The sequence below is a fragment of the Suncus etruscus genome, chromosome 12 (assembly GCF_024139225.1).
Source record: "Suncus etruscus isolate mSunEtr1 chromosome 12, mSunEtr1.pri.cur, whole genome shotgun sequence".
Lineage (NCBI taxonomy): Eukaryota > Metazoa > Chordata > Mammalia > Eulipotyphla > Soricidae > Suncus > Suncus etruscus.
In genome coordinates this window covers 89,784,998-89,811,243 of record NC_064859.1, presented here as the reverse complement: position 1 = coordinate 89,811,243, position 26,246 = coordinate 89,784,998, and the positions used below count along the sequence as shown (strand labels likewise).

The 26,246-nt window shown below is 45.3% G+C and overlaps 1 protein-coding gene across 1 annotated transcript in view; it reads left to right on the top strand.

The window, feature by feature from the left end:
• The window catches only part of DNAJC27 (DnaJ heat shock protein family (Hsp40) member C27), a 30,480-nt gene extending 4,832 nt beyond the window's left edge, over nucleotides 1–25,648 (top strand). The window contains exons 2-7 of the mRNA XM_049784492.1: nucleotides 3,224–3,306; nucleotides 6,201–6,270; nucleotides 12,473–12,637; nucleotides 14,141–14,263; nucleotides 23,031–23,191; nucleotides 24,985–25,648. Of these exons, the coding sequence (XP_049640449.1) occupies nucleotides 3,224–3,306; nucleotides 6,201–6,270; nucleotides 12,473–12,637; nucleotides 14,141–14,263; nucleotides 23,031–23,191; nucleotides 24,985–25,117 (735 nt within the window). The 3' untranslated portion in view covers nucleotides 25,118–25,648. The remainder of the gene's footprint in view (nucleotides 1–3,223; nucleotides 3,307–6,200; nucleotides 6,271–12,472; nucleotides 12,638–14,140; nucleotides 14,264–23,030; nucleotides 23,192–24,984) is intronic.
• Nucleotides 25,649–26,246: the final 598 nt, after the last annotated feature.

The following is a 26,246-nucleotide window of genomic DNA, read 5'->3' as shown; positions in this document are numbered from 1 at the left end:
CTTTCTTTCTTTCTTTCTTTCTTTCTCTCTCTTTCTTTCTTTCTTTCTGTCTGTCTGTCTGTCTGTCTTTTTTTCTTTCTTTTCTTCTTCTTCTTTTTTTTTTTTTTGGTTTTTGGGCCATACCCAATGATACTCAGGGGTTATTCCTGACTATACACTCAGAAATCACTCTTGGCTTGGGGAACCATATAGGACATCAGGTAATTGAACCATGGTCCGTCCTAGGTTAGCAAGCAAGGCAAACGCCCTACCACTGCACCACTGCTCTGGCCCCTGGAGTTGCTCTTCCTTAAGAGTCTTAGGTGAGGTGAGGGGAACCTCAAACCTATGAAGATTTTAGTAGGAATTGCACTTAAAAGAGAATACTAAAAATCTATTCAAGAAAAATAGAAAAGGCAAAAACAGTTCTCTTTATATTTGTACTTAAGCTTATAAGAATTGGAAGCTGGAGCCTTATCTTTTTGTGGTTACAGAGAATAGTTACTAATCCTATTAATTAAATGTGCATCTTTTTAAATACTTAGGATAATGTTTGAAAAGCATACTAGAGCAAAAATACTTCCAGTCCCTTTCACCTCATGAATAATTGAGGAAAAGGCTATATTTATTTTTCTGGGATATTTGGAAAGAAAACATTGGAAAGTGCTTTCAAGCTGCGAATGGTTTTTACAATGTAGCCTCTTAGCAGGAATCACTCTTAGGACATTTTTTCTTCAGTTCACAATGGAATGTATTTTATTTTAGGGTGTGTGGGCTCTCTGGGGGTGCTCAGGAAGCCCCTTTTCTCCTAGCAATTCTCAGCCCATTGGGCTGATGGTGCCATGCACAACACAGCATGTGGTGCTGCTTGGTCAAGGCTGTGCCCAGTAAATGCCCTAATCCCTGCCCTGTTTCTTGGGTCCTGAAAGTCTACTTTAAATGTTTTGCTCATGAGGGGGCCCACACCCAGTCCTGCTCAGGACTTACTCCTGGCTTGGCCTGGGGAAAAATGCATAAAGTTAAGTTGCCTGCATGAAAGGCAAGTACCATCTCTCCAGCCCTAAGTCAAGTACTTAAAAAAATGTATTTATTAGTTTATTTAGGTTTTGGGGCCACACACAACTGTGCTCAGGGGTTGCTTCTGCCTCTGTACTCAGAAATCACTCTTGGCAGGCTCAGGGGGGTATACAGGATTCCAGAATTTAAACTTCAAGCTGCCTGCATGGAAGGCAAGCATCCTACCTGTTGTACTATTTCTCTGACCTCCTTTTAGAACTTTTTTATTTGTTTGTTATTTTGGAGGGGGGTAGCACACCGATAGTACTCAGGGGTTACTCTGGCCTTATACTCAAAAATTACTCCTGGCAGGCTTGGGGGACCCTATGAGATGTAGGGGATCCAATCAAAGTTGGTCCTATGCAAGGCAAATGCCCTTCCTGCTGTACTTTTGCTTCTGCATTCTTCTTTTAGTACTTTGAAAAGTAGCTGAAAAAGTTGGATTGGAGAGCTAGTACAGTGAGGAGAGCATTTGCCTTGCTTGCAGTCAACCCAGCTTCAATCCCCAGCATCTGATATGATCCCCCAACATCACCAGAAGTAATTTCTGATTACAAAACTAAGAGTAACCCCTGAACACTACCAGGTGTGCCCCCCCCCAAACAAATAACAAATGAAAAAGTAACTGAAAAGCCTCCTTTTGGTATTTTTAAAAGCAACTGACTTATTTGATTTGTATTGGGGTTCACCATAACAGGATGAATAAAGTATACTCTATATGAGCACTTCTAATACATTTTAAGTTTCATATGACAAAGGATTACATTAATATGTAATTCTCTTAAGATCAGATTTCCTGTGGCACTGAGCTCATTGCCACAAAAGATACCAAGAGGTAAAATGCTGGTGCTCATTTTCAAGTAGCTGACTTCTAGCTGGCTCAAAGTTTGTTGGAGACCTGAAAGGAAAAGTATGGTTTGGAAAGAAGCTCATTCATTCCTAGCAAAGAGAAAGGTAATGAGGAAAGTCAATAACTCTGGTATTTTCTAGATGTGGAGAGTTTAGGTCATTGTTTCCTCCCTAGCCCACAGTCTGCAGCAATTCATAAGGAAACTGGACACCACGATTTACACTTTTCCAGGCATACAGGGCCTATGGACAGACAGAGGGAGCCTCCCAAAGCAGCCCGCCATCTTCCAGGACTTCCAAGAATTTGATTTTAAGACCCCAAAGGAGGGCTATTGAGGGCATCTAAGAAATGACCCTTTCTGAGAGTAATGTCTCCATCTGATGGAGAATCCTGTCTGATGCGGTGATCAAGATGAAGATGCAGAGAACCATTGTCACACTATGTCCAGAAGTGCACATGCTTTGAGCAGTGCCACGAGAATGTGTCTGGGCATCTGTCCCCCTGCTTGAGGGACATGCAGATCATCAACACTGGCCCAGTGAGCTGATGCCAGGCTGTACCCTTCAACATCCTCAAGGTGACCCAGGCACCAAGACACAGTTCCAGAAGTTCTGATTCCCTGTTCCCCCCACAGAATAAAGTTTTTTTTTTTTAAACACAAAAGAATCAGGGAGTTTATATGGGAGGGTTTAGACAGAGAAGATGAATCAGGACAGATTATGAATTGGACTTGGGCCTCTTTTTAATAAAAACCCTGGAAATGATAAACCACTGGAAGATTTTAGAGGTATGGAAATTAATAACTTTAGTGTGCAGTATTGATGAAAGCTTGAAAGCTGGAAAGAAACAAAGGCCAAAAGACATCTCCTTAAATTGTCTGGTAATAGAAGATACAGACCTAAACCAAAATAATCTCAATGGCATGTGGGATCAAGAAGAAAGATGGAAGAAACAGTCAAAATATTTAGAAAGATTCCGAATTAAGGTGGCTTTAAATTTGTATCTGTTATGAAAGGAAGGCTAGTGTTTCCACAGAATGAGTTTGTTAGCAGGTAGGCTGTTAAGGTGATGAGCTTGTTTGGGACTGTGTCAAGTCTAAACGAGAGCATCTCAGGAGAAACTGGTCTAGCCATGCTTTGAAAGTTGGGCTGGTCTCCCCTGTCTTGGTGATGTTGTGAATGTCCTCAAAGGCCTGAGCATTGAACTAAACATGATAGCACCCATGTGTGGTGCTAAGGGAGAACGTAAGAATTACCTTTTCTGTAAAGTTCTCACTTTTGTGAAGACCGTTTACTAAAGGTATGCTTTCTTTGTTGTTGTTTTTTCTCCCCTTTCTAGAGTTGTATTATAAAAAGATACTGTGAGAAAAGATTTGTGTCAAAATACCTCGCAACAATTGGAATTGACTACGGAGTGACAAAGTGAGTAGATTGTTTATTTGGACTTACACACTACCTAGAAATTCAGAGCTCTTCTAAACTGGTCCGTCTTCATGGGCCCTGCGGCCCCTGGGACACTGGTCTTGAAATAGAGTCCGAAGATAAAGGGGAAAACTGGTGATGAATCCTCAACAAATGCTTGGGATGTGGCTCTTCACAAAGCTGAGCATGCTCTGGGCTTCCTGGGAGTTGAGCCAGGAAAGTAGTTCAAAGCACAGCTTTGCACACAGAGCCCTGGGTTTGACTCCTGGCACCACACGGTCTCTAGAGCACCCACTAAGTGTAACTCTCATTTCTACCCCCAAAGAAAGCACACTACAGAGTGCTGGATTTATCAATGATATAAAAGGATTTCCTAGTTAAAACTGTTTTTGCTTCACATCTATGTAAGCAGCTAGTTTATTTAGGAAATGAGAATTGCCGTCATATGCCCTAAAACTGTAGTTTATTCAGCCGACTGTTCACTGTCCCCAGGTGAGTGAAGAAGATAAAATGGACAGAAACCCAACTTAATCCAACTTGGGCTCTTCGTTTATTTATTATTTTGGGATTTGAGGTTATGCTCAGCAGCTCATAGACTATCCCCAACCTGATGTTTGGGGAGTACTTTCTGCAGTGCTCAGGGGACCATATTATGGTTCAGGGTTTGAACCTAGACCTCTTGCATGCAAAGCAGTCCTCCAGCCTTTGAGCTAGCTCCCAGCTCAGGTTTAAAAATAACAATAAAAAGCTTCCTAATAATTTATATTTTTTAGGGGGAGGCATGTTTATGTCACACCTAGTGATGCTCAGGCAGTTACTGGCTCTTTACGAAGGAGTGTCCCCTGCCAGTGTTTTGGAGACAGTGCAATACTGGGGATCAAACCAGGGAAACCCATACATATGGCAAAAACACCTTAACCCCTGTACTATCTTTTCAGTCCCAGTAATTTATTTTGTAATTCAAGTATAAGGACAAGATTGAACCTCAGACACACTATAGCATACAGCTAAGTCATCTCTCTCTCTTTTCCTCCCTCCCTCCCTCTCCTACTTCCTCTGTCCCCTTCTCTCTCTTTTCCCCTCTCTTCTCTCTGTCTTTCTGTCTCCTCTCCCCTTCTACATTCTTTGTGCAACAGCCAGAAAGCTCTCAGGCTTTGTTGTTCAGGTGCATTTCTTCAGGGGATCAGATCCAAGTTTAAGACTGCAGCAATTTCATCAACATTAATGACGTTCTAAAATAATTGGGATAACATGTATACTTCCATTATTGTATTTGTCTTTAATGTTTGAATTATGTTCTATTCTTTTGTTTTTTTTCAAGGGTACATTTATTTATGTATTTACTTATTTAGATCGCACCAGGCAGTATTCAGAGCTTATTCCTGGCTCTGTGCTTAGGGATCACAGAGTGGAGCTCGGTGGGTCTGATGGGACACTGAATACTATCACATAAGCAAATGTTCTACCTGCTGTACTATCGCTCTGGCCTCCAATTTTATTTTTAAAAAAAGGGGAGATGGAGGCGGGGAGATAACTCAAAGGGCTAAATGAGGGCACCTTCCCAGCACCACGTGTATCTTCCCTGGCACTGCTTGGCATGGTCTCGGTGGTCCCTGAGTCTTTCCAGGGTGGTCCTTATGACCCAGTACCACCTTGCTTGGGCAGGCGTAGAAAGGGAATCATCCCACAGAGCACAGGGTCAGGAGCCTCAGGGAGGGCGCCCAGGCACATGTTCAAAAAGAAAGAAGTACTAGAAGCAAATGTGGGACATAAGCCATAATTCACTCTAATGTGAATGGTTGTTGTTAATGTTTTTGTCCTTTTATGTTTTCAAATTTCTGGAAACAAATGTTTGGCCTTGAACCAATGAAGATCACATGAAAATTCACCAGATGTTGTTAATAATAAACATCTTTGTTATTGCACTACATGGTAACCAAGCATAACCAGTACTAATGAAGATGTCTTATAAGCGAAATAAGACATCTTGTTTTCTTTCAACTTCACTCTCACTGGTCCCAAATGAATGTTCTTAGCACTGTAGTAATGGCTGCCATTTGTATGGACAGAAGTTGGAGTTAAATGAAGGGGCTTTATTCGAATGGGTTCATTTGTTTGTTTTTTGTTTTTTTGTTTTGTTTTGTTTTTGGTTTTTTTTGGGTTTTGGGTCACACCTGGCAGTGCTCAGGGGTTACTCCTGACTCTATGCTCAGAAATCACTCCTGGCAGGCTCAGGGGGCCATATGGGATGCCAGGATTCGAACCACCAACCTTCTGCATGAAAGGCAAACGCCTCACCTCCATGCTATCTCTCAGGCCCCGGGTTTATTGTTCTTAAAGTAAGGCAGAGTCATCTGGATTGGCTGGTTGCTGTGTTAAAGATGATTGGGATAGGAGTCCAATGATAGCACAGTGGGTAGGGCTTTTGCTTTACACACAGCCTACCTGGGTTCAATCCCCAGCACCCTATATGGTCTTCTGAGCCTGCTGGAACTGATTCCTGAGCACAGAGCCAGGAGGAACCCCCAAGTGCTGCAAGGTGTGACCCCCCAGAAAACAAAAGAAAACAAAAATGACTGGGATCAAGATGAAACTGGAGGAAGTGGGCCCGGAGAGATAGCACAGCGGCGTTTGCCTTGCAAGCAGCTGATCCAGGACCAAAGGTGGTTGGTTCGAATCCCAGTGTCCCATATGGTCCCCCGTGCCTGCCAGGAGCTATTTCTGAGCAGACAGCCAGGAGTAACCCCTGAGCACTGCCGGGTGTGGCCCAAAAACCAAAAAAGAAACTGGAGGAAGTGTTGATTCATGGTCACACATGTGCCCTTAGATATCTGAGATAGGATCCTGCGTGCAGAGTCCATGACCTTTGGGACTGTCTCCTTTTGATGTTTCAGGGTGCAAGTCAGAGATAGAGAAATCAAAGTGAACATCTTCGATATGGCCGGACACCCCTTCTTCTATGAGGTAAGAAAGCCTTTTTTTTTTTTTTTGATAAAACCTATACTCAATACCATCAACGGGTTTAGGGACAGATCCTGAATGAAATAACTCACAATTCAAGTCCTGTATAAAATAAGTAAATTTACTTGCTATTTGTGGCTTCTCTTCTGCTCTCTTGTTTGATGGCTGCCTGTTGGTCTCTTGTGCTGTCCCCTCAATAAGGGGTAGGAAATTTGATTGCTTGTGTTCCAAACACTTAGAGAAGATTTTCACTTTCAAGTTCTTCTTGAAGTTGCTTCTCATTTGGTGCCTTAGTCGAGTATATGAAAGGAGAGTTGTGTTCACTCTTGGATGTGAGCCTTGGATGATCTGACTTCTCTCATGATGGCACTAGAGGGTGCTAGAGAGCTCTCCTCCTTCCCCAAGGGGAAGGGTTGGGGTCAGGGGGCTGGACCCTCTTAGTTTTCTTTCATCTGCTTTTCAGCTCCGAGCAGTCTCAGAATGTGTTTTCCTGACCAGTCATTTTTGCTTTCTCTCCTGTTTATTGTTGTTTGTACATAGCTCTTTAGTCTAGTTTGGCCATTTCACTTCACTGGCAGTTATTACTTCCTCCATGCATTGGGTTCTTGTGCCATTCTTGTTCTAAGTTCCAAGGGTAGGAGCTGATATTCCTGACCTGATGCCTTTCTCTTTGCTAATGTGTGCATTCACTGTTACAATCCCCCCTCTTGACTCTGCTTCCACGTGTCCACAAAGGTTGATATGTTCTTCTCATTCACAGTCCTGGGTACTGTTTGCTGGAGGTGGCGACACTTCCTGGCCCTGGTGCTCACACATGCTTTAGTGATGCTCACTGAGTCACACCCATTTGAGTAGTGCTCATACATACCTAACTTGGTATAGCCGGAAATGCCGCGTGCTGCCAGGATCAGAGACCAGTGCAGAGCAGAGTTGTCGGGATTGCTCACAGCTACTGTTGGGGACCTGGAGTCGCATTCATGGCCTCATACTTGGAAACAGGCATTCTGCTACATTAAGCCATTCCCACAGACTACAGGTCAGGTTTTAAATCTGTCATCCCATGTTCTTTCTGTTAGACCATCTATGTAAAGTAACAGAGTAGGTTAGGACTCTGCCATTTTATTTTGTTTTCTCTTTAGATTACTTCATTTTCTTGTTCCTGTCTTCCTATAGGTTATTCACCCACTTCTTTACTTCAGTATTGATTTATATATGGTATTTATTTTAAAGATAGTTCTTTTTCCCCATTTTTTTTTGTTGTTTCTTAGACCACTCCTGGCAAAGTTCAGGGATTGCACTCAAGGATCACTCTTGGCAGGCTCAAGGAACTATAAGTGATGTTAGGGATCAAAACAGGGTTGGTTGCATGCAAGGCAAATGCCCTGCCTGCTGTACTCTCTCTCTCTCTCTCTCTCTCTCTCTCTCTCTCTCTCTCTCTCTCTCTCTCTCTCTTGTTCTAGAAAGATTTCTAGTATAGCTCTTTAAGTGAATGTCCTAGTTTACTACACTGTTTAATTGATCACTGTCTAATTTCACCCTTGTAACTTGAAAATTCTTCCTTAATGTTGCTTCATCCTTGTTTCTAATTTTATCTACATAGTGAATTATGTCAGGGTTTAATTTTTGCCAATAAAACACAATTTAGAAAACTGAATAGACATCATCCATATTTTTGCTGACCTTTCACCCTTTATGATGGGTCAAGGCTTTCTTTTATTGAGAACCCCGAGTCCTGAACTATAAGAGACGGGCTCTCACTGTTGTTTCCCAGGCTGAGACTGTTTCCTCATTCTGAAGAGCAGTTCTGCAGCCTTACAGGACTTGAACTTTCTTGTCCTCTAGCCCTTGAAGCAAAGGTGCTGTTCTCTGCTCCCTGACTCTGAGATCGCTGCTGGCATCAGGGGTGTTGTCTCCTCAGAAGAGGGAGCATTTTTCTCTGGCGGTTTTCCTCGTTTCCTTTTGCCTTTAATTTTCAGAGATGATCCATATGTGTTGATATGGATTTCTCAGAGGCTTCCTGTTGGATTTTTCTCAGCTTTGTAAACAATGATTTTCTTTCTCTTGCCCAATTGAGTGGATTTTCAGGCTCCCCACCATATCCTTTCTCCTCTCCTTCCCAGCCTCTGATCTTCCTTCCTTCCTTCCTTCCTTCCTTCCTTCCTTCCTTCCTTCCTTCCTTCCTTCCTTCCTTCCTTCCTTCCCTCCTTCCCTCCTTCCTTTCTTCCTTCCTTCCTTCTTTCCTTCCTTCTTTCCTTCCTTCTTTCCTTCCTTCCTTCCTTCCTTCCTTCCTTCCTTCCTTCCTTCCTTCCTTCCTTCCTTCCTTCCTTCCTTCCTTCCTTCCTTCCTTCCTCCCTCCCTCCCTCCCTCCCTCCCTCCCTCCCTTCCTTCCTTCCTTCCTTCCTTCCTTCCTTTCTTTCTTCTCCTTCCTTTCTTCCTTCCTCCTTCCCTCCCTTCCTTTTTTTGATTTTTGGGTACACTCGGCAGTGCTCAGGAGTTACTCCTGGTTCTGGACTCAGAAGTCACTTTTGGCAGGCTCGGGGGACTTATGGGATGCCGGGATTCGAACCATCATCGGTTCTGGATCAGCTGCATGCAAGGCAGACACTCTACTGCTGTGCTATCACTCTGGCTCTGTGGTACAATGATTTTTTTTTTTTTTTTTTTTTTTTTTTTTGGTTTTTGGGCCACACGCGGTGGTGCTCAGGGGTTACTCCTGGCTGTCTGCTCAGAAATAGCTCCTGGCAGACATGGGGGACCATATGGGACACTGGGATTCGAACCAACCACCTTTGGTCCTGGATTGGCTGCTTGCAAGGCAAACGCCGCTGTGCTATCTCTCCGGGCCCTACAATGATTTTTATTCCTGCCAGTTAAACCCATCTACATCCTGTGTGGGTGACCACTAGGAGCCGGCAGGTGCCTTAGATGTAAACTGAGTGAGGCAGAGAGTGTCTTTCTTTTCTTTTTTTTTTTTTTTTTTTTTTTGGTTTTTGGGTCACATCTGGCGGTGCTCAGGGGTTACTCCTGGCTGTCCGCTCAGAAATAGCTCCTGGCAGGCACGGGGGACCATATGGGACACTGGGATTCGAACCAACCACCTTTGGTCCTGAATCAGCTGCTTGCAAGGCAAACGCCGCTGTGCTATCTCTCCGGGCCCGAGAGTGTCTTAATAAGAAACACCCTGAGTGTTCTGCTACTTTCTCTCCATAGACAGCAGACATTTGTTCATACAGCCTAAAATTGCAATCACTTATTTTCCAGAGGCTCTTAAAAATATGAGTGTAATAGAAGCTCCTTGAACCCATCACTTCTGAAGTCCTTTTTCCTGAAGTCACCTGGACCACTCCTTCTTTTGGTCAAACATATACTGCTAGTAGCTCCAGCCTTCTTTTTTTGTTTTGTTTTGTGGTCATATCCAGCGGTGCTCAGAGGTTATTCCTCTGCATTCAGAAATCACTCCTGGCAGGTTCGGGGGACTAAATGGGTTGCTGGAAATCGAACTCAGGACCATTCAGGGTTGGCTACATTTAAGACAAATACCCTTTCGCTGTGCTATTGCTCTGGCCACTCCTTTTTCTTTCTTTTTCTTTCTTTTTTTTTTTTAAATAAACCCTCACCTTCTTTGTGCAGCATCAAAGTTGGCAATGCTCACTCCTGAGAAAGACACCATGGCCCCTCTCACGATCCCCTAGGTTCCTGGGGCGCCCTACATTCTGGGTAGCTGTCTCAGGAGCTGCTGAGAAAGGGCAGGCTGCTCAGAGGAATGGAGCAAAATGTCCGAGACAGAACTGTGGGGACCCAGCGTCCTGGGTCCTGGTTCTGGCTTCACTGCTGTGCACAAGTGAACTCGGCTTCATCAGCATGAGCTAAAGCTTCCGTAGAACTGTCTGTGCCCGGCTGATACTCAACTCTTAGTGGTGCAATTTGCTCTTCTGCTTGAGGGATGGAATAGCCTTCATTCCCTCAGTATCCGTTTTAATTACACATTGGTTGCAGCAAATCTGCCGAAACTTGTATTAGAAAGCTGTTTGGAACTAAGAATAGCAGAGTTTCAGGGGACGGGTGACACGCCTGCTTTGAGCTTCTCATTTTACAAAGGAAGAAGAAAGACTTGTAACAATAAAAATAGGAGTAAATGAGACCGGAAGATAGCATGGAGGTAAGGCATTTGCCTTGCAGTAGAAGAACAGTGGTTCGAATCCCGGCCTCCCATATGGTCCCCCGAGCCTGCCAGGAGCGATTTCTGAACATAGAGCCAGGAGTAACCCCTGAGCACTGCCAGGTGTGACACAAAACAAAACAAAAATAGGAGTAAATAAATAGTGCTATAAGCTTTCTTTTTCTTTTTTTTTTTTTTTTTTTGTGGTTTTTCTTTTTTGGGTCACACCCGGTAGTGCTCAGGGGTTATTCCTGGCTCCAGGCTCAGAAATTGCTCCTGGCAGGCACGGGGGACCATATGGGACGCCGGGATTCGAACCGATGACCTCCTGCATGAAAGGCAAACGCCTTACCTCCATGCTATCTCTCTGGCCCCAGCTATAAGCTTTCTTAGCTCAGGCTGGGGCAGGGGTTTAAAGGACCCCAGTACCTACTTTGTACAGGAGCCCTGATTTTGTATCCCAGAACTATAGGGACCCCCCACCACTGTCAAATAAACCCTCTTCCTCTGAAAGAATGTTTACAAAGGTAGCTAGTGGCTGGCCCCAAATTTGGCCTTGGGTCTCTTAACAGAGAAGTTCATTGAATTCATTTTTCTTTTAATACACAAATTTCCTCTCTGAACAGCATGTTGTGTGCTTTAAAATTATTTTCCCTATTGGCCTTATTTTTGTTCTTGACTAATGCACTTTCAGACTTTCAGATAAAAAGTGTATTAGAGGGGCCGGTGTGGTGGCGCTAGAGGTGAGGTGTCTGCCTTGCAAATGCTAGCCAAGGAAGGACTGCGGTTCTATCCCCCTGCGTCCCATATGTTCCCCCCAAGCCAGGGGCAATTTCTGAGCGCTTAGCCAGGAGTAAACCCTGAGCGTCAAACAGGTGTGGCCCAAAAAAACAAAAAAAAAGGTGTATTAGGAACTTCTGCCTGCCTGGCCCCTATGGGTAACAAATTCCTATTCTCATATGGCTTAAAGTCTGGTAAGATATAATGGACCAGGTCACAATATATATATATATATATATATATATATATATATATATATATATATATATATATATATATATATATATATATATCATATACTATACTATAAACCAACAGTAAAGCCATAACATTTTATTTAAAAAGAGTTTTAGGAGGGTGACTGGAACAGTCATTAAGTGGATAGGGCATTTGCCTTGCATGTGGCTGATCTGAGTTCAATCCTTAGCACCCAATATGGTCCCTCAATTTAGGAATCACTTCTTGCCAGGAGTGATCCCTAAGTACAGAGCCAGGAGTAAACTTTGAGCATCACTAGGGATGGCCTCACCCTCCACCCCTCTTCAAAAAGAATAAGGAGGAGGGGCCGGAGCTGTGGTGCAAGCGGTAGGGCGTTGCCTTGCACACACTAACCTAGGATGGACCGCAGTTCGATTCCCTGGTGTTCCATATGGTCTCCAAGCCAGTACCGATTTCTGAGTGCATAGCCAGGAATAACCCCTGAGTATCAACAGGTGTGGCCGAAAAAAAAGCAAAAAAACAAAACAAAACAAAACAAAACGAGGTTTAGGAAAGAAGTAATATCTGTGGTTAACCTGTTCAGGAAGTCTGAAGGGAGAAGGCTAGAGTTCTCACACAGTTGTGCAGATCAGTGTGGAGTCACAGGGAGACGCTGCCTACTGCCAAGGCCAGCCATGTTCACAAGCATCTGCCTGTCACTAAGTCCTGTGTCGTTTTTTTGCCTCCACACCTTCTTAGTTGTCTGCTCACTTTCTTGGTACTTCAGAAGAAGGTCCTCATTCTAATCTGTGTTCTTTGAAGGTCTCCTCGCAGTTAAAGATTGGTCACCTCTGGGGAGAGGACTTAAGAGATAAGGTGGATGGTGTGTGCCTCGAAGTCATGTCACTCTGATCGCAGTTAAAAATTCCTGAAGTTGAGTAGCTACTGCTATTATGGAAATAGCAAACACTCTGTACACCCCAAAGTGGGGTTAAGTTAATGGCTGTGAGATACATTTTTATGAGGTCACAAAACCTACGATTTGTATATCTGCTCTTTTCTGCGAAGGTTCGTAACGAGTTTTACAAGGACACACAGGGCGTGATCCTTGTCTATGATGTTGGGCAAAGAGACTCCTTTGAGGCCCTTGACGCGTGGCTGGCAGAGATGAAGCAAGACCTCGGACCTCAGGGAAACATGGAAAACATCGTATTTGTAGTGTGTGCCAACAAGGTAACTGCTTGTGGAATGGTTTGCTCAACTTCTGGACTCATTAGTCTTGTGTGTCTTGGGAACAAAAAATATCCCCCATTTTTTAATTTTTTTGTTTTGTTTTGTTTTTTGGGTCACTCCCGGCAGCGCTCAGGGGTTACTTCTGGCTCTACACTCAAAAATCGCTCCTGGCAGGCTCGGGGATCATATGGGATGCCGGGATTCGAACTAATGAAAGGCAAACGCCTTACCTCCATGTTATTTCTCCGGCCCCATATCCCCCATTTTTAATAGTCTTTTTTTGTTTTGTTTTTGGGCCACACCCTGTGACGCTCAGGGGTTACTCCTGGCTATGCGCTAAGAAGTTGCTCCTGGCTTCTTGGGGGACCATATGGGACGCCGGGGAATTGAACCACGGTCCGTCCTAGGCTAGCGCAGGCAAGGCAGGCACCTTACCTCCAGCGCCACCGCCCAGCCCCCATTTTTAATAGTCTTAATATAGAAACCAACAATCTTTTAAAATGTATGTTGATAAAACAAAACCATTAAAAACATCTATTAGGAATTTGATCCACTTTCATTTCTGGTGATGTGCCCCAGGAAGGATCTGGTGTGGCGCAGGAGAGGAGTCCCCACTAATGGTCCATAGTTAGGGACAGCGAGGGGCAGTGTGAGTTGTGGAAGGGCCAGGGACACAGGCCCAACTGTTTTTATAGAAAACCAGTCTTTTGGGGCCAGAGCAGTGGCACTAGAAGTAAGGCGTCTGCCGTACAACAGCTAGCCTAGGATGGACCGCTCTTCGATCCTCTGGCATCCCTCATGGTACCCCCCAAGCCAGGAGCAATTTCTGAGCGCCTAGCCAGGAGTAACCCCTGAGTATCAACGGGTGTGGCAAAAAAAATAGAAAACAGTCTTTTGAGGGAGACCACAGCCAGTAGTGCTCAGGGTTTATTTTTGGCTCTGCACTTAGGATTCATTCCTTCGGGGACCATATGGGATGAACCCAACAGGTTGAACCCAAGTCATTTGCATGCAAGGCAAGTGCCCTACCTGCTTTATTATCTCTCTGGCCCTCTCTCTGCACTTACTGTGCTTTTGTCCTTTTGCTCTTAATAAGTTTCTAATTGATGGTTCATAAAGGACAGTGTCATATCAAACTTTATCATATAGATAAAGTTTGGGGGCTGGAGAGAGAGTACAGTGGGTAGGAGTACTTACTTACCTTACACAAGGCCAACCCAGGTTCAATCCCCAGCATCCCATATGGTTCCCTGAGCACAGCCAAGAGTGATCCCTGAGTGCAGAGCCAGGAGTAAGGCCTGAGCACTGCTGAGTTGTGAGCCAAAAACAATTAGATTAAAAAGAGTGGAGAGAGAAAACTCCAGGGCTAGCCAAGTTTGGTGCTCTTTGCCAAACACCCCCCCCCAAAGCTTTCCCAAAGTTCGATAGTAGTTTTGTATTTTATTTTTTAATTAAGTCTTTATCAATTTACTGCTTTACAAGTCCTCCAACTTTCTCTTTTAGATTGACCTTACTAAGCACCGTAGTGTGGATGAAAGTGAAGGGCGCCTTTGGGCTGAAAGTAAAGGGTTCCTGTACTTTGAAACTTCAGCCCAGACAGGAGAAGGAATCAATGAGATGTTCCAGGTAACCTTTGTGTGAGGCTGTGTGTCAGGGTCATGGGAATTTCATGTAGAATGAGCATGAGTGTGTGTGTGTGTGTGTGTGTGTGTGTGTGTGTGTGAGTGAGTAAGAAGAGAGAGAAAGAGGAGACAGGAGGGGAGAGAAGAAGGAAAAAAGAGAGGGGATAGGGGCCGGGAAGGTGGCGCTAGAGGTAAGGTGTCTGCCTTGCAAGCGCTACCATAGGACGGACAGTGGTTCGATCCCCTGGCGTCCCATATGGTCCCCCCAAGCCAGGGGCAATTTCTGAGCGTATAGCCAGGAGTAACCCCTGAGCGTCAAATGGCCCAAAAACCAAAAAAAAAAAAAAAAAAAAAAAAGAATATTTCTTTGGGCCTGGAGAGAGCACAGCGGCGTTTGCCTTGCAAGCAGCCGATCCAGGACCAAAGGTTGTTGGTTCGAATCCCGGTGTCCCATATGGTCCCACGTGCCTGCCAGGAGCTATTTCTGAGCAGATAGCCAGGAGTAACCCCTGAGTAATGCCGGGTGTGGCCCAAAAACCAAAAAAAAAAAAAAAAAAAAGAGAGAGAGGGGATAGAGAGAGAGAAAGAGAGAAGAGAGAGAGAGAGAGAGAGAGAGAGAGAAGGAAGAGAGAGAGAGAATCAAAGTTTCTGAATGTATAGCCAGGAATAAGCCCTGAGCACAGCTCAGGCCCAAAATCAAACAAACAACAAAACCCCAAAATGTAGATGGCTAGTCCTGGAAACTTAATGTTGTATTGAACTCCACAATCTATATTTTCAAGATACTTGTCAGGATCATGATCCAGTTTACAGATATTAATTTTAATATATATACTTATGTGGGAGAAAGATCTTGGTTTGGTGGTGTTCCATTTGTATCCATGACCAGATGGAAAATTCCTTTAGCAAAATTGCCTGCCATAGCAAATAAGATCTTTTGTAGCTCACTGGGGTTCAGTTACAGAATAGGAGATATATCTTTCAGAACCCAGTGAGTCACACTTAGAAATTAATTATTTGTCTTTGTTTTTGGGTCACACCCAACATTGCTCAGCTCTTACTCTTGGCTCTGCATTCAGGGATTACTCCTGGTAGGACTCGGGACAGTGTGGTATGTCAGCTTTGAACGTGGGCCAGCCGTGTGCAAGGCGAGTGCCCTACCCACTGTACTATCATCGCTCAGGCCCCAAAATTAATATTTACCATCAGGTAGGCAGTAGAAGTGTATATACTCACAGTGCAACCTAAATAGATGATCATTTTTAAAAATTGACTAATCTAAAAAAAAAATTGACTAATCTAGGGACCAAAGAGATAGCATGGAGGTAGGGCATTTGTTTGCATGCAGAAGGACAATGGTTTGAATTCCAGCATCCCATATGGTCCCCCGTGCCTGCCAGGAGTGATAGCTGAGTGTAGAGCAGGAGTAACCCCTGAGTACTGCCAATGTGACCCAAAAACCAAAAGAAAAAAAAAAAAGAATTAACTGATCTTGAGTAATTTTATGGGGAAGAAGCTTTTTAAAACAAATTAAAAAGTCAAGTCAACTCAATTATAAATATATTTAAAAGTAAGTGGTGGCATGAATAATGTATATTTTTTCTTATGAATATATCTGATATATTGGCAATTGTCAGCATTTTAAGTAATGTAGCTATACTATAAAGAGTTGTTCTTAATGATTGAGTGGGATTTTATTTCATCTTTTATGCTGAACTTCCTTCTCAGAAGATGTCCTCCCTCCCAGTAGGAGACAGGCTTCATCCTGGGCTGACAAGTAGAATTTGGGGCATCAGGAGCTTTTAGTTCAAGACCAAATAAGGCTAGTGTCAGTTTGCCAGGCTTTTTATCCTTCAAATGCAGAGGCCTACGTACCTTTGTAACTCTACATGCAAAGATGACACTCAACCCTTTGAAAAGAATGTCACAGTTCTTTTTGTTTTTGGTTTTTTGGGCCACACCCGTTTGCTGCTCAGGGCTTACTCCTGGCTATGCACTCAGAAATCGTCCCTGGCTTGGGGGGACCATATGGGGCGCCGGGGGATCGAACCACGGTCCATCCTAGGCTAGCGCTTGCAAGGCACACGCTTTACCTCTAGCACCACCTCTTCGGCCCAGAATGTCACAGTTCTAAAGGAGTTTACATGTTTCATTACATTTGAGACTCTTAAAAACGGGACTGTTATTACTCTCCTTTTAGATATGAGGGCATCTAAGAGTAGTGTTGATTTGTCTGAGACTAAATAGTCACAATTAAACATGAATTGTTTTAGTGCTTGACTGATGTAGATCTTGAGATAGCCACACTCTAATTCTTTTATTAAAATAGTGTGTATTTCCCACTAGCTACTTTTAGATTGAATTTCTTTTTTTTGTTTCTTCTCATATATGTGTGTGTGTGTATATATACATTATATATATTTATATATGTAAATCTTTTTTTTTTTTAATTTTTGGTTTTTGGGTCACACCCAGCAGCACTCAGGGTTACTCCTGGCTCCACGTTCAGAAATCACCCCTGGCAGGCACAGGGGACCATATGGGATGCGGGGATTTGAACCACCGTCCTTCTGCATGGAAGGCAAATGCCCTACCTCCATGCTATCTCTCCGGCCCCTAAATCTTTATTTAAGCACCATGATTACAAGCATAAACAGTCATAAACAGAATACCCCCCTCACCCACCATCAAAGCCCCGCCTCCCCTGCCCCTGCCTATATTTCCGACAGGCATTCTACTTCTCTTATTCTTTAACCAATTTGGGGGAAAATGTAAATAAAACAACTATTAAATAAAACCACACTTAGCTTTGAAAAAACAAAAGTAAAGAGAAATTCTTGCTGTTAGAGAAATAACTACACTAACAACTAGCAAGAATTTCTCTTTATCTTTGGTTTTTCAAAGCCAAGTGCGGTTTTATTTTAATAGTTGTTTTATTTATATTTTCCCTCAAATTGGTAGGAAGATATTTCTCATCCAACTTGGGAACCATATTTCTTCAGATTTATCTCTTTTTCTCCTTGTTTATTATGATTAACATGGATATTATCATTTTATTTTTCACCCATAATCCCTGAAGCTTTATTTTTCTTCAATTTTCCCCCCTCTGTTTTTAGATTACATCATTTCTCTTGACTAAATTCAATCTTTGCTGTTAAATCATCCAAGTAAAATGTTTGTTTCTGGTTTTTTTAGTGAGGGGCCACAACTAGTGATTCTCAGGATTTATTCCTAGCTCTACACTCAGGAACCATATGGCTTGGGGATTGGCCTCATGCAAGGCAAACACCCTACCCACTGTACTGTTACTCTGGTCCCCCAAGTAAAAACGTTACATCAGCCTTTCAGTTCTTAAATGTGCATTTGGATTTTGAGGGTTTGGGGGTTTAATTTGGTCAATCTTGGTCCCAGTTCTCCTCTGATAGTTTGTATCTGTTCCATTAAAAGAATATTTTTCCGGGACCAGAGAGATAGCATGGAGGTAGGGTATTTGCCTTGCATGCAGAAGGATGGTGATTCAAATCCCGGCATCCCATATGGTCCCCCGAGCCTGCCAGGAGCAAATTCTGAGCATAGAGCCAGGAGTAACTCCTGAGTGCTGCTGGGTGTGACCTAAAAAAACAAAACAAAACAAAACAAAAAAAATAAATAAAAGAGGAAAAAAAAGGAAATGAGAGGGGCCAAAGAGATAGCATGTAGGTAAGGCATTTGCCTTTTATGCAGAAGGACGGTGGTTCAAATCCCGGCATCCCATTTGGTCCCCTGTGCCTGCCAGGGGTGATTTTCTGAGCATGGAGCCAAGAGTAGCCTCTGAGCACTGCCGGGTGTGACACCCCCCCCCAAAAAAAAATGAGAGCTTTTGGCCGGAGAGATAGCATGGAGTTAGAGCATTTGCCTTGCATGCAGGACAGTGATTTGAATCCTGGCATCCCATATGGTCCCCTGAGCCTGCCAGGACTGATTTCTGAGTGTAGAGCCAGGAGTAACCCCTGAGCACTGCCAGGTGTGACTCAAAAACCAAAAAAAAGAAAAGAAAAGAAAAGAAAAGAATGCTTTTCCTTATGAGGAGGCCAAAATTCATTTCCTCCTTATAGAACTTATAACAGTTGCTGTTAAATTCAATGTTTAAGGGACCAGAAAGATAGAACAATGGGCAGGATGCTTGCCTGGCATGCGACTGACTCAAATTTGATCCCTGACATGGCATGGTCCTCTGAGCACCACTAGGACTGATTCCTGAGCATAGAACCTTTAGTAAGTCCTGAGCACACCAAGCTGTGACTTTAGAGCAAAACAAAACAAAAATAGTTCAATTTTGATCAGTTTTGTTATTTTTCCTAACACATTATTTTGCTTCTTTATGTAAGTAGTAATTTTTGACTAAACATCAGCCATGTGAAAAATACATTGTAGAGACTACAAATTATTTTCCTAAAAGGATGTTGATTCCTGTTTTAGCAGGCAATTCAGTTATGGGCAGTTTACTGAACTAGTGTAAGCTTGATTTTTTTTTTTCTTTAGAAAAAGCCCTTCTGATTTGGTAAACTTAGCCCTCAAATTCTCTCTCTCTCTCTCTCTCTCTCTCTCTCTCTCTCTCTCTCTCTCTCTCTCTCTCTCTCTCTCTCAAAAGCCCTTCTGATTTGGTAAACTTAGCCCTCAAATTCTGTCTGTCTCTCTCTCTCTTTCTCTCTCTCCTCTCTCTCTCCTCTCTCTCTCTCTCCCCTCTCTCTCTCTCCCCTCTCTTTCTCCCCCTTCTCTCTCTCTCTTCTCTCTCCTCTCCCCTCTCCATCAGGGTTGCTGAGGTCTCAGAACAGCTCGAGCCTGCAGCCCTGACAGCCGTGCTCTCTCTGACCCTAACAGACTTGAACATTTTTATGCCCATGTTCCTTCCCTTACCCCCTTTTGTTCTTATGGCACCTGGAATCCCATGCAAGTGTTGCCTGCATCTCCGTGGGTGAATGGGGTGCTCGACTCTGAACTCTGGGGACCAGCACTGAGCCATCCCAAGGGCTCTTGACAGACTCACAATTGGAATGCTCATGCTGTATGTCCCACACCTTGGCTGCTCTTCCTTCTACAGATGTGTGTGCTCCCAGCGGCTGCTCAGGAGCCAGGCTTCTGTTTCAGTCAGCTGGACTAACTGAGCAGCCTAATACAGCACTGAGCAAATGCCCCTCAAGTGAGTGCTTCCTGGGTAGAACAAGCAATGAATGCAACAAAACTATTCTGTAAGGAAACACTTAGAAAAAGGTTTCTCTGGGGCCCAGAGAGATAGCACAGTGGCGTTTGCCTTGCAAGCAGCCGATTCAGGACCAAAGGTGGTTGGTTCGAATCCCGGTGTCCCATATGGTCCCCCATGCCTGCCAGGAGCTATTTTTGAGCAGACAGCCAGGAGTAACCCCTGAGCACCGCCGGGTGTGGCCCAAAAACCAAAAAAAAAAAAAAAAAAAAAAAAAAAAGGTAAAAGGTTTCTCTGCAGATTCAAGTTAATACTTCCCTTGTATCCTGTTCCCTTTGCCCCTCCTTGGCACTGAGGATAAAGATATCCAGATCCCTTGTGCAGACTTGTTGTATTACTGTTGTGCCATGTCCCAGTCCTTTCCTATATTCCTAATAGGTTCTTGTGTCAGGAGATTACTCTGTACCCAGGAATCGCTCCCAGCAGGTTTAGGGGATCATATGGGATGCTGGGGATCGAACCCAGGTTTGTCCTAGGTCAGTCAGTGGTAGGCAACCTTTTTTTTTCAACTGAGCCAAATCTGGCCAAAACCACGATTGAAATTTACTTTGAGAGCCACACAGGGCGCACACTGACAGAGGCTAGGAGAAGAGTCCTGACTCCTGGAGCGGCCGCCCAGCACACAGAAGAGCCAAATTAAAAGTGTAAAGAGCCACATGTGGCAGGTTGCCGACCACTGTCCTAGGTCAGCAGCATGTCCCCATTAGCTGTTTCAGGAGATAAAAAAAAAAAAAAAAAAAAGAGGGATCTTGGGACCAATGCCATAGCACAGCAGGGTAGTGTGTTTGCGCTGCATGCTGCCAGCTCAGGCTCAATCCCAAGCATCCCATATAAGTCCCCTGAGCCTGCCAGGAATGATTCCTAAGCACAGAGGCAAGAGTATCCTCTGAGCACTACTGGGATCTGAGTGAAAGATAAAATGGAAGGAGTATGGAACAGGTACCACAGCTAGGACGTTTGCCTGAGCCCCATGACTAAGGGACCCCACAGCCAAGAGTCTCTTTAGGCACTACCAAGTGTATGTATAGACCTTGGCCATTTTAGCAACAACAACAGCAAAAAGGGGAAAAGGGGGACCGGAGAGATAGGTAAGGCTATGGGATGCTGCATGCATCCTTGCATGCAGAAGGATGGTGGTTCAAATCCCAGCATCCCATATGATCCCCCGAGTCTTCCAGGAGCGATTTCTGAGCGTAGAGCCAGGAGTAACACCTGAGTGCTGCCGGGTGTGACCCAAAAACAAAAAAGGGGGGAAGGAAGTAACTGGGAAAAGAAGAGTTTCACTGAAAAACAAAAGTAGGCAGAGAATGGAAACCAGGTAGGTACAGAAAGCCGGCGAACATTTGAAAAGCCCATAGCTGCAAGGCAAGGCGGCCACTGGGTGGCGCGAGTGAGGCAGTGGCTGGGGGCCTGAGTGAGGATGCTCACACTTGCTGATGCTGAGGGACGGAGGACCAGGCAGCCCAGCCAGCAAAGCTGTGTCAGCCAAGCAACCCTTTTGTGCCAGAGCTGTCAGCGTCAAAAAACGCACAGACACTTATCACATAGCTGTACTTTTAGAATTCTTCACAACCAGTGAGGAGAGAGACATTACATGATTTAACTAAGCAAAAGACAAAGCACTGTTGTAGTGGAGGACTGGAAACAGTTGGCTGGTCCACCGACAAGAAAGTAGTTCAGCAAGCTCTGAAAACGGAATAGTCGTGAGAAAGGATGGGAGGAGGAGACAATCCAGCAGGCTCCAGCAGGCAACTAGAGAGAACCTGGAGTGTGAGAACACGCAGACACCAAACGGCATGCTTGTCTCTCATTTATTTGTTTGTTTGGTCTGTTGGTTGGTTTTTGAGCCACACCCGGTCATGCTCAGGGATTACTTATGGTTCTGCACTCAGAAATTGCTTCTGACAGGCTCGGGGAACTATATTGGATACAGGGATCAAACTTGGGTTTGTTCCGGATTGGCCATGTGCAAGGCAAACTCTCTATCTCTACTATTGCTCCAGCCCATTTTTCTTTTCTTTTTTTCAGTGTCTCATCTAATATCCAATAGATAGCTCTGTGCAGAGAAGTATGTGCTGGCTGAGTTTTTTTTCTAAAAGGGTATTTGAGAAGCTGTGGACCATGGTTACTTGAGGACAGATAGTTTTAAAGGACACACTTCATTTTACACTTCTTATTAGAAAAATGTTTAATTTTTCTAGCAATGTTCATTTACAACGTTTTTTATGCCAAGCTTGTTTGGCATATGATCCATTTAAATTGTATATATAATTTGTATGTGCAAATATATATATGTAGTTTAAAAGAAAAAATCGGAGGGGGGATGAGACAATGGAAAAGGGAAATACTCTGGTGAGGAGGAATGTGATTGGAACATTTTATTATCCATAATATTGTAAGTCACAGTGATCAACTTTTAGTTTTGTTTTGGTTTTTGGGCCACACCCGGTGTCACTCAGGGGTCACTCCTGGCTATTCCCTCAGAAATCGCCCTTGGCTTGGGGGACCATATAGGACACCAGGGGATTGAATCATGGTCTGTCCTGTGTCAGTCGTGTGCAAGGCAAATGCCATTCCACTGCACCATCACTCTGACCCCTCAACTTTTTATTGTTGTTGTTTGTTTTGTTTTGGTTGTTTTTTGAGTCACACCAGGCAGCGCTCATGAGTTACTCTTGGCTCTGTGCTCAGAAATCGCTCCTGGCAGGCACGGGGGACCATATGGGATGCTGGGATTCGAACCACTGTCCTTTTGCATGGAAGGCAAACGCCTTACCTCCATTCTATCTCTCTGGCCCTCGACTTTTTTTTAATTTAAAGAAAGGGATAAAAAAAAAACTTTCAAAGAACATACAGCTTTATTTTTTTATTTTTATTTTTTGGGCCACACCCGGTGGTGCTCAGGGGCAGGGTAATTCCTGGCTCTTCACTCAGAAATCGACCCTCGCAGGCTCAGGAGACCATATGGGATGCCAAGGACTAAACCGTGGTCAATTCTGGGTCAGCAGTGGGCACAGCAAATGCCCCACTGCTGTGCTCTCACTCCAGCTCCAACATATTGCTCTTTTTTTTTTTTTTTTTTTTGGTTTTTGGTTTTTGGGCCACACCTGGCGGTACTCAGGAGTTATTCCTGGCTGTCTGCTCAGAAATAGCTCCTGGCTGGCACGAGGGACCATATGGGACACTGGGATTCGAACCAACCACCTTTGGTCCTGGATCGGCTGCTTGCAAGGCAAACGCCGCTGTGCTATCTCTCCAGGCCCCAACATATGCTTTTTTTAAGACTTATGGAGAAGTGTTTAAAATTCCTGAAGTTGGGGTTAGAGTGATAGTACAGTGGGTGAGGTTCTTGTCTTGCACGCTGCTGACAAGGACCCCATGTGATTCCCCCAAGCCCACCAAAAGTAATTCTTGAACACCACTTGGTGTATCCCAAAAACAAGAATAAAAAAAAAAATTCTTGAAATCATTGCTTCAGAGAAATTTCTGTTCTCACAGGCCCTGCCCTAATCAAGCCCTTTGTTTTCCACAGACCTTTTACTTCGCCATTGTGGATTTCTGTGACAACGGTGGGAAGCGCCCAGTGCCCGGCAGCAGCGCCACCTTCACCAAAGAGCAGGCGGACACCATCCGCCGAATCCGGAGCAGCAAAGACAGCTGGGACATGCTGGGGCTCAAGCCCGGGGCTTCACGGTAAGAGAACTCGGGGACCCCCTGCCACCTTCTCTGATGGCTGGAAGTGCAAAGATGTGTGGCAATATAGGTGACGTAATAACTCTCCTTCCTCCAATCATGCACACCCCCAAGAAATGGAACAAAGGGCATGGCCTGAGCCCGTGGACCCCAGAGAGGTACAAGGATTCTTTCCATAAACCAGCTCTGCCGATCTCTGTGGGCTATCGTGGCACCTTGATACCAGGGAGGGGGGCAGAACCACTCTGGGACCTCTACTGAGGAGGTGAAGGAGGGTACTGCAGGGCCTCCCTGCCTTCTCCCCTCTCTCCTGCTTGCAGGACCCCCACTCTGACCATTGGGAAATAATGTCGGGCTCCTCTGCCTCTGGTCTTGGGTAGCAGTGCCCCTGCCCCCGCCCTTTCATCTCTTTGTTTCCAGTGTTCCCTGGTGCACTTGCACAGATCCTGATCCCAACTCCTACTAGACTCAACCTGGGCTTATTGTAGCCACTGTGCCCTCATCTCCTGACCTCAAACATCAGCTTTCCTAGCTTGGCTTTGTCCCAAATAACGGATCGTTCTTGTTTGTCCGACTGGACCTTCTTTTGGTTGTTTTGCCACCAAGACCTTTGTCTTCCTGACTCCTGAACCTTGGCCACTGTCCCATGTACTTTCTAGTGCGGGTCCCGTGGGACACTCCGGACGAGCCTCCTGCAGCCCTCTCTCCACCACTTCCCTCTCTTGGCTGTTTCCCTACCCATTGGTGAACCTCTGAGCCCCCTTTCAGAGCCCTGTCAGGGACCTGTCCTGGGGTTTCAAACCCCCCATTCCTTCAGGCAGGCATGAGTAGCTGTGCTCTAGGGCCAAGTGCCCTTGTTTGATCTACTCTCCTCCTGGGCAAGCCTTGGGGCCATGTGTTGCCTGGCATTTTCTTCTTTTGATTGAATGACAAAATGATTGAAATGCAAAGTTAAAAATGTTGTGGATGAGGGGCTGGAGTGATAGTACAGCAGTGGGGCATTTGCCTTGCATACAGCCAACCCCGGTTTGATTCCCAGCATCCCATATGGTCTCCCAAACCTGCCAGGAGCAATTTCTGAGTGCAGAGCCAGGAATAACCTCTGGGTGCTGCCAGGTGTGGCTCATAAACAAACAAACAAACAAAAAGTTGTGGATGGTTGAATTTAAGTGACACAGTGTCTCCAACTTCCATCTCTTCACCAGTGGTCATTTCCCACCTCTAATGTCTCCAGTTTCCCTGTTAACACACCTTGCCACTATGGCAGACACTTTATTCCTACATACATTTTTTTTTAATATCCTGCAAATGACTGTGATCATTCCATCTGTTTCTCTACCTCTGCCTCATTTCACTCAGCATGATCCTCCACATGTCTAAGCTTATTTCATGTCTAAATCTTTCTTCTTCTTTTTTTTTTTCTTTTTTTTTTTTTTGGTTTTTGGGCCACATCTGTTGACGCTCAGGGGCTACTCCTGGCTATGCTCCCAGAAATCACTCTCACTCTTGGCTTGGGGGACCATATGGGACGCCAGGGGAATCGAACCGCAGTCCATCCTAGGCTAGCCAGCACAGGCAAGGCAAAGGCCTTACACCTTGTGCTACTGCTCTGACCCCAAGCCTTTTCTTCTTGCTCGTAGGTCACTTCTACTTTGTTTTCTAGTCCTCTTGTACCACCTTGGGGGGAAAGCAGCCCTGGAGGTGGGATCTGTGTTCCTCTGGAGGGCTGACCCACCTGTCGCCATGGAGCACTCTTTTCTGCCTTTGGAGCTAAGCACCTGCTCTCTTTGCAGGGAGGAAGTCAACAAGGCCTACCGGAAGCTGGCGGTGCTGCTGCACCCTGACAAGTGTGTGGCACCGGGCAGTGAGGATGCCTTCAAAGCCGTGGTGAATGCCCGTACGGCCCTCCTGAAGAGCATCAAGTAGGCAGACCCAGTGAGGACCCTGCCTTGAAGGCTCCAAGTCATGCTGTGGCAAGACCCAAGCGCCTCTAAGTCCACCCCCTCCCATCTCCGTCTTGCTCCCTGCACCCAGCATTTCACCCCTTCACTATCCGCTCCGGAGCAGCGTCCCATTGGCCCTCAGATCTGGGTGTTTCGGTTCTTGGGTCCCATGGAACTTCACTCAGGAACGCCGTGAGGTTTCTAGAGGGTGGGCAGGATGCCCCTTATCTACTCTGTTTCATCATTCATTGAAGGGGATGCAGTGACCTCTCAGCACACACCCGCACACACACACCTGCAAGTGTGGGGCACTCGCTTTGACCCAGACCTTTTGTTGGGGACCTGGTGGCCTGCAGCCTCTGGCAAGTATGACAAGAGCTGAGTGTCCTGAATCACAGGGCACAGTCTCTCTTCCCCTTCTCTCACCATCTGAGAGAGAGACAGGCCTGGGCAGAGGAAAGGTGGGCACCTGGGTCCTGCCACTATCTTCCAGCCCGGGCATGGGGATGTGTGGGAGCAACAGGGACCCCAATGGTGGGGAGTGGGAGCACAGGGTCTCAGGAATTGGGGCCCAGCAGCACCGCTGACATTGTTCATCCCAGGCCCTGCCTCTGGGTGTTCCAGGTCGAAGAGGCTGGGCTTTCTCATCTGCCCTCCTCTTTTCATTTGTTTTTGTTTGGGGGCCACACCTGGCAGTGCTCAGGGGTTACTCCTATCTCTGTGTTCACAAAGCATTCCTGGTAATGCTTGGGGGACCGACCATATGGGATGCCGGGGATTTAACCCAGATTAACTGTATGCAAGGCAGGCGCCCTCCTCACTGTGCTATCGCTCCAGCCCTTCTTAGCATGCGACATCACAGTCTCATCTCTCATCTTGCTCTCTGGAGTCCAGCCGCTGCCCCGCTTCCTCCCTCTAGTCTTGGCCGAGTGGGTCTGTCAAAGGCCAGGCCAGGAGCCTTCAGGTGGGGAGGGAACCCATGTCCTCATTGCTTATGCACCTCATTTCCAAACTGCAGCATTTTAAACTGCTCATACGAAGCTGACCTCACCCAGAGAGCTGTGTCTTGTGGTCATACTCCCATCTTTGTGACTAAGGATCAGGGGTGGGCT